Raw genomic sequence first — 12,747 nt, forward strand, 5'->3', positions numbered from 1 at the left:
GGGAAATGATTAAAAGAGCAGAATGACCTCTCGTAATGAAACCCCATTACCATAAAGATCTAACATTCATAATTAGTGCATTTTAAGCACTATTAAAAATGCATTGAAGTAGTCATGCATGGCCATTTCAACCCATTTAAGCATTTTTCTGCTTTGTTTATTCGGGACTCTTTTTTGAGTATGAGCATGCATGTTGAATATCATATTTACGAAGTTGTGTTGCAAGAACAGTTGCTAACCATGTCCACTATGTTCGCAGGTCAAGACTCTCTATGAAGATGATATGCAGGGCTTTGACACAGGTATGAGTAACACTTTATTTTCTGCTCTCTATTTTATATACCTCAATTCACTACCCTTATACTATCTATACAATCCTCTACCCTTATTCCATAGTAAACCGATCTGTCTGTCTTCTAGGCTTGGGGATGAGCCTTCACTCAAGAACTGAAGATCAGATGGTTGATGCAGATAAGAGCAGTAATGACACTGAGCTGATTTTAAGTAGCGCAAGCTGGCCACATCAGGATCTGATGTGCTCTTTGTGCAAAATGGTGTTCACCAGCCAAGAGAAGCTAAAGGAACATGAGCATCAGCACACCTTGATGATGGCGCTTTCCCTGGATTATTTCGACATCTCAAGACCTCTGTTGCCCGGGCTCGCAGGTTTCTTAGCCCCAGAGCCTCCAGCCCGGTACTCCTGTTCGCAGTGTCCGGCCAGCTTCACCCTGAAGTCCAACGCCGACCGGCACGAGAAGACCATCCACTTCAAGCGCAAGATGATGCAGTGCGGCTACTGTCGCAAGCACTTCCGAGACCGGACCGACCTGAACCGTCACCTGTCCTCCGTGCACTCCAGCGAGCGCATCTTCACCTGCAGTTTGTGCGGCAAGGCCTTCAGCACGCAGAAGAACCTGGCCACGCACGTGAAGGTCTGCTTCCAGAGCAGCACCAAGGCGCAGCTCCTGTGGAACATGGAGGCCCTGAAACAAGATGAGCCCGGAGAAGCCACCAGCAAAGGCTGAGAACCCTGGAGCGTGTTCCCATGTCGATGACGGACGCCTGAATCACTTTTAATCGGACCTCACTGTTCCACCTTTGTTGTTCACCTCATTTTAGCTGGTGAATACAGGAGCTAGAAGTGAGGTCTGACCAGGGTTTTTTTTTCTGCTGGCTTCTTCTTTCTCCCTTGCTGGTGACATTGTGAAAGATTATTTGAAACCTTCCTGTTTTGTACAATTGGTGTATTATTGTAAATTATGTATTTTAAAAAGAAAGAAAGGGTTTGATACTTTATATTTGTTAACTACAGTGAGAAGCACAATCACTATGCACAGTGAAGAAATAATGCTGTATTAAAAATATTTTTTTAATTCAGGGTTTTTGAGTATAGTATATATTTTTTCTGAATATTTTTGAGTCCGCTGAAGGAAAAAGATTTCAGTACATGCTTTGCAGTTAGCTGATGCCGCTTTGTTGTTCTGGGTTGTTCCTTTGAACCTGTGGTAGAATTGGCTAATTGGCTGACTTCAAAATACAAGGTGGCTTACTGAATGGCTTACTTTAGTGTTCAGCCAGTCACCCACCTTTTACCCAGGAACCATCACAAGTGAAATAATCTCCATATAAGGATTAAAGACGTCTGCCTCTCTAGCTGGTTTGAAATCCTTTACCTTTGGAGAACTATATCGTGAAGTGTACAGCACCGTCCATCGTGCAATAGCTCCATCTGCTGGGAGATTCTATACAGTGTTCCTTTTTGCTGTGGGCTAAGTGCGGAGGAAATAGGCTGGGGGAGGGCCAAACAGTATCCCTACCCCCAGTGTCTGTCTAATCTACCTGAATAATTGTCATAACTGCCCCTCTTGACCTTTGACCTGGGATGAAGGGAGAGGGGGGAAAGGAAGCACTGACCTCTGTGAACTCTTCTGCAATCTTGCACCAGTGTCAATATGGCACGACATGGGTGAAATTGTGCACTTTTTTTTTCAGCACCATTAGTGTGTTGGTTAGGAGCCGAGTTCCTTCTGTTGTTTGAAACATATGGTCCAGGGCGCTTTGCTCTGATTTACTCCAGTCTTTATTATAATAAGACATTTAAAAACAGTTCGAACACAATGTGCTAGCTTATCCAGTTACAAAACTGAAAAGGTATTCTAACCTTGTTAAAAGAATGGCACATACAGTAATTTACATTTTAGTGATAAAATGTGAAGAATACAATGTTTCAAATAAGCTTTTGTAATTAAAAATCTTGAACTGTACATGAAATGTTGGCAGTAATCTAGTGCTCAGAAGTAAAAAAAAAAAGACTCCAAACCCATATTAAAAATATGGATGAACTGTTGTCTTCTGTATTTGATTAGAAGCCTTAATGTAACATTTCTCTGCTGTAGGACTGAACAGTTTGTGTTCACACAGATTTTTTAAGTTTTGTCGACAGAGCTCAAGTCTATTTTTCAACATGAAAGCAAATTTATCGTCTTAACCTGGAGAAAATACTGTTGTTTCTCATTAAAATTCCAGAATTGTTTCTATGACAAAAATATTTGGGGTTCTTTTCATCTGTTGATTTTTTTTATGTAGTACATGACCCCTCTAAAAATAATCCTCATATATATTTGACTTACACATTCAAAGAATGGATTCTGTTTTATACTTTTATCAGTATTATTCTTGAGGATAATTGGTTTCATTGCAACTACACATGACGGAAGGCTATATATTATGAGGGATTTTCCATAAAATAGTAAGCTATAGCCAAATTGCTCTTGACTTAAGCAATATATTTTAATTAATGTAGCTCTTTTTTATAGTATTAATACATTTGTTGAAATGTAAACTTCAAATGAACCACAGTTTCAAAAAGCAATACCTCCAGTTATTGAATCCTATTTGTATTCGTATTTTACTCAGTGCTGCTACTGTATTTGATGTTTTTAATGTGTACTGTAGATCCTGTGTATGAGCCATAGAAGTATTTCAATTGTGCAGCTGAAGTATTTTTGCCGAGTGTTGTTTTTAAAGTCAGTACGTATTTCTTTTTGCTATTGAGTCATAGTTTTTAATACAGTCAGACATGTATGTCTCTTTAATAATTGTTTAGTATTATAATATGATTTGTTAATTTCTTATTTATGGTTTGTGTACCAGTTCTGTTTTTTATTGACACTGTTGATCTAAAATAGTATCAGTGCACTTCTTAAGACTTGTTTAATGAAGGTGGTAACTGACACCTGTTACGAAGTGTGATGATCACAGAAAATTAGAAGTTGAAGTTGAGGCTCTCAGTAATTAAAGTGCCTGGGCATCATTAACTGATTACATTTAATTAGAGGAATAATGAATTAGTTAAACTTTAAAGAAATGGTACAAACCAAATTCCCAGAAATTTTCATTAACAATCACCTGATGAACAACATCCATTTAAAAAGCAACGTGCTACTATAAGTGATAAAAATCTTTCTTTGCCTCTAACATGATTGTTACTATTGATGCATGAGTTAGCCAATATGGTAATATTCATATCTTCTGTCAAACTATGAAATACATGATTTTGTTAAAAACTGGGTGTTCTTCATCTAACTGCGTTACCAATGCAAACTTGCTCAGTTACTGGTAAACTGAGATCAGTGATCATCAATAAAATTAATTATTTGATCTTCACTATTGCTTATATTTTTTATTAAAAGCACTAGGGATACAGAAGTCATGATACTGTATCTCTCACATACAGTATATGGACCTTAAGGTATATAATAATTAGTGTGAATAATGGTTGCAGGTATGGAAGATCATCCTCAAATATGACGAAAAATAAAGACATCTGAGATTCAGGACAAAACATACAAACTAACAAGAAATTATACTGACAGTTCTCTTTATTATATGTTAATAAATGTAAAAGCAATTTGTGCATCTATTCGAATGTAAATTTAGTTGTAAATGAATTGTATATAAAAAGGGAATGCACATATATCCGCCCCATAAATATAACTTTCCTCAGGTGAAAAAAGGCTACTTTCTGTACTGTGTAACTCTCTTGCTTCTTTCAGAGTTCTGTGTTTAATAAACATTTCAGAGTTTTTATAAAAAGCCTGTTGAAGAGAGTTAATGATCACACAGATTAGAGCCTCTTTAATTCTGGTTTTGAAGTATCTGATAAACTGTTGTTGTTCTTGCTTTGTCATTTTTTAAAATTCAGTTACATCAACAACGATCATTTTATGAACGTTGTATAATTTTCTTGTATAATGCACAAACTGAGATAATATATATTTTTAAAGTACAGTAAGAACTTGATGTAATAAATCTGTATTTAATAAACCAGTCTTGCTAATGCAATTGATGTGTCTGTAAATGCATGTGGGTCAAAAATATTTTTAAGGTCCTCTTTCGAACTGTAGTGTTCAAAACACTTGGTTTTGTGTGAGTCTTGTGAAGCGGTGCTTACAGAAGTAGTTTATCAGCTATAAATATCAGCTGGCTATTTTTTTAAATTGCTAATCAGTGACATTGGGGGGAAAGTTTTCCGATTTGAGCCTCTATATGCATGGGTCCTGTGATGGACTGGCACCCCTTCAATGGAACAGTGTAACTTGTGTAATTTTTCAACATCATATCATTCTACCATAGCTTACACTCAGAATCTTTCCAAGATTACAGAGCAATTGTGTAAAAGGCTTTTGTGACATTTTCTGACCTCCTTATTGTATGAGAGTCTCTAGACCATGGGATAATTGGCTTAGCACTGTCTAAATAAGACAGTGTGTGCTCTTTAAGGATAACTTCTAGCGACCTGAAGTAACTTGTGCCCATTTTTTTTTGCAAAGTTTCGGCTTGCACACTGTGTTGAAGACAGTGATTCTTTCAACTGAATTGTTAACAGACTGGAGCTGGACTGTTTTTTCTTATTAGCTTATTAGGCACATTTTGTTTTAATTTTAGTAACTATATAAATAGCACGTTGGCTGTACGTTGTTGTAAAAGGTCAAGCTACCCTAAAGGTTAACATCATAAGGTCAAATAATACAGTTTGGTCTCTTACAGTAAATTATTGTATGCAGTGTTGTATATGCATTTACTTTCAGAAAGTTGAAGTCTTGTTTGGGTTTTTCATCTCTGTATTACACAGCTGTGCCACTTGTAGGAAATTAGCCCCTGCAATTATTGGACTGGTGCAGCAGAAATATTTTTTTCTGAAGTGCTTGTCAATGTAAGCAGTATTCTGACTGACGTGGTCTTTTCTGTGTCTGGTATTGCAGTGAACGAGTTCACCGTGATCAGGAAGAAGTTCAAGTGCCCATACTGCAGCTTCTCAGCCATGCACCAGTGTATCCTCAAGAGACACATGCGCTCCCACACAGGAGAGAGGCCCTACCCTTGTGAGATCTGTGGGAAGAAGTTTACTCGCAGGGAACATATGAAGAGACACACATTGGTGAGTGCCGGTGCCACTCAATGCCACATACAGTACATGCTGTATCAGTGACACCTTATGTCTGACCACAGAATGTAGCATAAGCCCATAGAGAGCCTAGAGGAGATGTGGTCTGTGGATCCTTAAAAGATGATAAAGGTTTTAAAGGTATTTTATTTAGCTTTTTAAAGTTAATAAAATTTGTTCTGGCAGAAAAATGAAGAGCTCCCTGCAAAAAAAGGTGCAGTTCCGAACAAGACCATACAGTATATATACAGCATATCACTAGTGCTCACCTCTGTTTTTTCTTTTTTTTTCTTTTTTTCCTGAACAAGACTTCCTTTATCAGAACACACATGTGCACACACACATGCAATTAATCTGAATTTGGTGAAGGAAGACCACAAAAATCTCCTTTGGTTTTTGAAAGATCAGAGTCCTCTAAACCATGACATACACACAGTAAGTGCCTCGATGGGAAAAAGCAATACAGAAATAACTGTGGTTTAAAGAAACTTCTCTAAATCAAGTTTAGGATGACTTTTACTTTATTGATCATAACAAGTCTTTATTTCGGTTTTCCCCAAATACATTGAGAAAACAGTTTTAGGGTTTTCTGTTACTGGTACTATTCGGTTCGCTGGATTAAATGGTAAGGAACTTTGTACTACAAATAAGAAGTACATTTTCAAATTAAAAATAAGTGTTACATCCTATTAAAAAGCACCTCTGCGTCAACATAACTGTGGATATACTTTAGCTGCAGACGCACTGTGTTATCACTCATCCAATACATTCATCTAGCACCACTGTATCTAACCCTTTGTCCTAAAATATGTTTTGTAAGAAAATAAACTCATCCTTAAATTCACTGTCATGAAAACGTTTGCGCCATCAATCTCGTTAGGTACTTTTTCTTGTTCTTTTTCTTTAAGGGGAAAGCTGTTACCCCTTTAAATATCACATGGATGATATTCATTAACAGTTCATTTAGAAGTGGGGAAAAAAAAAAACTCCCGTTAGAGGTAGCAAGTAGAAAAGAATCTGCAGGGAAGCCCAAATTGTGCAATCCAAATTTGCCAGCTTCACGTTTTCTGTTGTTTTACAGTAAACGCAGGTGTCAAGTGAGAGTGGCTGTAAAAGCTTACTGCCAGTACCCGAGTGCGGGGGTCTGTGGGCTGGCTGTGCCAGTGAGCGCTCTGACCTGCTGTGTGCTTTGCATTTGCAGGTGCACAGCAAAGATAAGAAATACGTGTGCAAGGTGTGCAGCCGCGTCTTCATGTCGGCCGCCAGCGTGGGCATCAAGCACGGCTCCAGACGCCACGGGGTGTGCGCCGACTGCTCGGGCCGCGGCATGTCCGCCCTTTTGGACCAAAATGGGGGGGAGGGCTCCCCGGAAGACGAGCTCTACCCGGGGGAGAACCAGTTCGCGGACGACCCCGACGACCTCAAGGCAGATGGGGACGAGGAGATGGGGGACGCGGACGCGGAGGGGGAGGGAGAGGGGGAGGGGGAAGAGGACGGCAAGTGGAAAGACGACTCAGGAATGTCTCACCAGGACGTCATTTTAGATGATGAGAAGGAGGAGAGCGACTCTGCACAAGAACCCGAAAACCAGGGAGGGAGTGACAAAGATTTTGCTTGGATTTCTTAGTCCATTTAGTTGTTTTTTTTTAAATAAGTGAAAAATGAGAATAGCCTTCTACCTTCTTTAAATATGACAATTTTAAACCGTTACAGTACCAATATTCACTCGTGCACATTTTCTTATGTTATGGGTCTGAAAAATGAGAGGGAATTGTTTTTTTTTTTTCACGTAGTTGGAGATCACGTCTAGAGTCTTCTGAAATTTAGACATTTTTGGAGCTGGAGGTTTAAAATGTCATCTGTAATCTTAAGGCATTGGCTTGTAATGTTTATATTCGTGGCAAAGTATCAACAGTTTGAACAGAAACAAGTGCTGTCTTCTTGCTAATTTGTCAGGTGGTACAGTAAGATGTACTGTTTCTATTCCAGAACAGCAGGCTTCAGATAATTCACAGCAGTTTAGCAGATGGCAAAAACTACCACGGATTTGCACTTTAATGTTGACCTGATTCCTATCGAATGCCCTAATTTGAGTGGTTTACATGTTTTCTTATTTTCAAACACGTTGGTGACCGCCCTACCTTTAATGACACATGTCCACATGACTGTTATTACTTGTACAAAGTTGCAACTAAGGTATGCCTTTCTTAACTCGTTTGCCACTTGTTTTTACATTTTTTCTCTTTTACATTTTATTAAAGCTCTGTATGAAACCTTGAAAAAAACCAATTGTGGCTGAAAAAAAAAACAGGATTTTTGCTTGTAGTTGGAAGTGTGTGTTAAGAAAGATGGCAATGCTATGCAGAAGTTCATTCGAAACTTCACTGTTCACACCGTGACTTTGCCAGCTTGTCAGCACGGTGGCCCACATCTCCTTGTAGTCGACCACTAGGCCATGGCTAGGCCCTTTTCCAAAGGGAGTGGGACCTGCAGGGTAGTCATTTCAAAGTCGAAGAAGGAAAACCTGATTCGGAAGGTCTGTTCAGAAGGGGAACACTTGTACTTTTCCATTCCTCCTTCCAAGGGCTCAATTTAGATTTTGGGAGAATTGCTCCTGATTTAAGAGGCTGCTTAATGAGTGGGGCAAGTCGCATGGTGTACACTTAAGGCCTGTACAAAAAGGCCTGTCTTAAGCAAATATGAGCAAAAGTCTTCTGAACGTTGGACTGCCTTCAAAACTCGCACACTTTTTTCTCAAGCTGTTTCAGCTTTATTTCTTAATCTGTGTTTTGTCAGTAAAATGTATTTACTTGACGTGCTAGGATTCCTAGAACCTGTTATTTTGTAAAGGGTGTTTTTCTAGCCTTTATTTTATATTGAAAGCTAATCTTATTTCACCTTTATTTCATATAATAAACCACACCCATTTACACTTTAGGAACCTAGCTATTTTCATCTATTTTATTTTTACCAGACTCACTCTTGAAGTTCTTTAGTAGTAAATTGGGCTGCTTCGCTTAGAGTCAATGAGGAAAGTGACCTGTGTTTAATATGAATTTTGACAGATTATTTTTGTTGAGAGGTTATTTATTGAAAGTTGTTTTTAGTGGATTTACTGTTTTATAAAACATTCCTTCCATTCTGTCCGATCAGTCCTCAAGGCACAAATAGCAGTTTGTTTGGTTTTTTTTTAAATTGCATTTGTGCCTGGGTGTTTTATCTTTGGAGTGAGAGTGGTTTGATTTGTTAAGTGCTGGAAGCTGAGCTTTATTATGTGTTTCATTTAAATATTTTATATATATATATAAAGCTTTTATACTTTGCCTTGTTGTGGACAGCAAGCCACGTGGCTTTCAGAACATTTTTCAGATTATTGTGCCAGTTCTGTGCTTTTTATTATTAATATTTTTTTTGTTTTGCAAAGAAAGCAAAAATCAGAGAAGCTAACTTATTTGTTATATATTGTTCAAAAGTTATATATAGCACATGCTTCTATATTACTAACGTACACTAAATAATGAATATTATACCAAAAATAATCTAATATACGTTGTATACATTAAGTGCTTTTTTTTCTACAGGTGGTGTGCAGGTTCAAAGCTTTGAATTATTGTTTTTTTTTCATTTTAAGAATGGATATATTGTTATTGATATGAAGGGTCTCGTATATGGTAGATTATTTCGTATATATATACACGTATATATATATCCGCTTTAAATTCCAGAAAACATTCTTGTACAAATTCCAAGTTATTGATTACATGGTGTACTCTACTGTATGATACTGCATTTGCTTTTAGCAATACGTAAAATGTAAAGGCAAGAGGAGGAATTCCATTTTTATGTGAACATGATTTGCTTTAATATTATTTTTTATTGTTGCAGATTTGGCTTTATTTATTGTTTTTTTTATATCTCTAAAAATAAAAACCCTTTTGAAAGACAATGAAGTCATTTGAATAATCCCTGTAGACAATTCTGGGTTTTTCCAACAAGAAATAGATGATGAAACATTTTCTTTTTCTCTGTACCCCAGCAGGATCTAGTTTAAGTATTGGCCTACTATATAGACGTACAGTACAGCACTCCTCTAGATAGAAAGGTGAAGATTTTTGTCACAATCCTATCGATTGTGATTAAAAACTGCAAGGACGTATTTTAGAAAACAGTTTGTGTCACTTGCCCTCAAAGGATTGAAATAATCCTTCTTTAAGGAACTTTGCCTTCAGCCTTTTAAGTGTGCCTAAGTTATAGTGAAAAGTTTTAGAAGCTCAGTTTTGATCGAAGGGAATTTTACCATACATCCAGCTGGAATTTTTTAAACCTTTTTTAAAAACAAGGAAATTACCCAAATGTTCACAAAGAAGGATATGTGTAACAAATGTTTTTCTTTTCAGAAGAACAGCTATACATTTTTATAATTTTGACGCCTTGTTTTATAGGATTTTTATATTGATGGATTATTGTTTTGGCTGTTGGAGTTTCCTAACAGCATTTTGTTCATTTCTTATACCAAAGCTGTGGTGGAATATCTGCACACCTCTGTTTTATTTTAGAAAATGCAAAACTGGAACAATTTGCAATATTTAAAAAAAAGAAAATCAAAACCTAATTTTAGCCTGTTTAGCTTGATATGTGCAAATCTTGAAGCCATATGTATGGTTACTTTCTAGATTATATTTCAAATTCCTACTTTTTATTTTAGATTTTGATCTTACTAAGAGTGCTGTGTGTATACTTTCATATATATTATTTATTTTTTCAACATGATTCAACTTGTCTTTTTGTTTAAAAGGACAGTGCTTGAAGGTGTTGAAGCTCTCTGTGGGGGATATTGTTATATATGATACTGACTTTATAGTAATTATTATAAACCTGTGTTTGTAATGCAGATGTGTTGAATAATTGAAAACAAATTTAGTAATCACAATAGTGGGAGAAGATAACAGTGCGTTGTACTGATTTTCTGTATATGATAGTACTGATAATTTTACCTGTTTTCTAGTTGAATCATAAAAATTCCTGTACCTTTTTAGGCATTCCTGAGGTATGCCTATGTTTATTCTTAACTTCATATTAGTGGAATTAGCTTGACTATACTCGCAAAACCAATCAGTCTCAATAAATTTGGAAATTGCTGCTGAAAGAATTCTTGTGCATTTTATTGTGATTTTATTGAGCTTCACTTGAGAAGTATGCCTGTCAAGAAAATACCCCCCAAAAGATAGTCAGAGTTTTAAAATGTTTTACTATACAAGTTCATACACTTTAAAAAATAATTATCTGTTTAAAATGAATATTGTTTACAGCACTTTACCTTGCACTTTCAAAAGGCCTTGAATGTAGGAAATAAATGTGCCTCATTTGTTAGTCAAGTTTTTCTATTCATTGTATTCACTGCCACAACCCTTCTCTACCTCTAACTCGGTAGACAGTACATGGAAATTAATGCTCAAATCTGGAATGAACATCTCTGTATTGTAAAGTCAGAACTGCACTTCATTGGTAAAAAGTGAATGTGTATTATATATATGTGCCAACACACTTTTTATACATTGTTGCTTGACCGTCTTTCCTACCTTAAAACGTTGATTTCAAAAATACGCTGGCTTGTGACATTATCAGTTGTCTTCTGGGAATAGAAAAATGGCCTGGATTAAAAGCAGACATCACTTTGGCCTTACTACTACTTGAAAATCATTAGCCCACTGCCTGATGACTGGGTGACTCCAAGTAAAATCACTGGCAAGCACAAAGCCACATGCGTTACTGGGTTTGTCATTTTTGATTGATGACTTGGTATTCCAGTTTAATGCATGTCTATAATGTATGTAGCTGCCATTTTGATGTGTCTTAGGGACAGTCTGCAGTTGATAATGAAAAGAGGACCCAATAAAAGACACTTTTTCCAGCTCTTGCTAGAAAAGAAGTGGCCTTTGGATCAATTTTGATATCCTGAGTGCAAAAGCAACATGCATATCTCCTTAGAATGTAGGTGACTTTAATTATCTAGTATGTTATAATTGTAAATGTATTTTATCCAATGTATATCAATATCCATAGATAGATGTATCCTATATAGTGATTCTGGTGTTTTCAAACAAAGTGAAAAAAACAGAGGTGAAAGTATCGTTTACCAACTGAGTTTAATATGGTATGCACCGAGGTGTATTTTGAAATTGCAATTGTAGAGGTCAAAACAAAGGCAATTTAAGAAGTAAAACGGTATTGGATAGATATGGAATTAATAGAGAATGGAGGGCAACTGTTTCAAGAGATTCGGCTTCAAGTTCAGAACAGTTCATCCCGGAGGGAAGTGACTGTCAGTTTTGAAAGCCATAGCCCAGCTGGCTTAATCAATAAGAAATCTAAGAAGAAAAAAAGCACTTTATGAAAAGACTAAAAGCGAAGAGGGTTCAGTTGAGGAAACTATTTAATAACCTGCAAGCACAAGCAAAAATGTATATTAAGAGGTTCAAAACAGGTTATATTGCAACAGAGCAAATTTTTTCCAATACAGTAAACCCATTTTAACAGGGGGGAAGGGGGTGTCTATTATTGCTGAATGTGCGTTAAATGACAAATTATATTTTTCAGCCCCAAAACACACTGAAAAATATACTGTATACAGTATATGCACATACAGTATACGGTATGTAGAAACTATATGCTTTCAAGAACTTTTGATATGTTTTTAACAACTGCAATTAACACAGTCAATGAAAATTGTTCCTGTACCTTTTTATCATAAATATGCAAGCTGTTTATTGTATGTTTTAAATATACTGTAGAAAATTCACTAAAGCATTCGAAAAGTTCTTTGGATAAATTAACTAATATCAAAATAAGCTAGATAGCCTAAATGGCCTTATCTTATATTTTTAACATGTTTTTCATTTTCTATATAATTTAATGTCCATTTAGGTTTTTTATTTTAATTTGAATTCTATCATGCATTTTCCTTGATTCATTTTTTATTTCTTGATTCTACTTGATGACCCCTTTGTTGACTAAATACTTTTTCCCCCCAGAGGAAAAAGATGTTAATAAATCTTTTAAAATACACTTTCACATGTGTTGAAACACCATTCACAGCCTGGATCCAAAATTCGAATACAGCACAAGTCATGTTTGCAAATCTAGCTGAAACATCGGGTACTAAGACACCTGACCTAGTGCCATTGCTTTGTCCCGTAATCTGAATACAGAAAATAAAACCATGTCCGGTTTTGAAGAAGACATTGATTAAAGTGGAGAAGATTAATCTTAAAACATAACCACTTTTTCCAAATAAACAAGCT

The 12,747-nt window shown here is 36.4% G+C and overlaps 1 protein-coding gene across 4 annotated transcripts in view; it reads left to right on the forward strand.

The window, feature by feature from the left end:
* Window positions 1–10,592, forward strand: part of zbtb46 (zinc finger and BTB domain containing 46) — a 51,045-nt gene extending 40,453 nt beyond the window's left edge. For 2 of the 4 annotated variants that reach the window (XM_088937147.1, XM_088937146.1), the window contains 2 exons: window positions 5,265–5,440; window positions 6,648–10,592. In XM_088937147.1, the coding sequence (XP_088793273.1) occupies window positions 5,265–5,440; window positions 6,648–7,073 (602 nt within the window). In that variant the 3' untranslated portion in view covers window positions 7,074–10,592. Of the gene's footprint in view, window positions 1–259; window positions 303–420; window positions 4,345–5,264; window positions 5,441–6,647 lie in introns of those variants that run through there. The other 2 variants (XM_088937144.1, XM_088937145.1) reach the window with 1 other exon arrangement.
* The last annotated feature ends 2,155 nt before the right edge of the window (window positions 10,593–12,747 follow it).

Source organism: Atractosteus spatula, chromosome 19 (genome assembly GCF_055471065.1).
Source record: "Atractosteus spatula isolate fAtrSpa1 chromosome 19, fAtrSpa1.hap1, whole genome shotgun sequence".
NCBI classification, from domain to species: Eukaryota; Metazoa; Chordata; class Actinopteri; order Semionotiformes; family Lepisosteidae; genus Atractosteus; species Atractosteus spatula.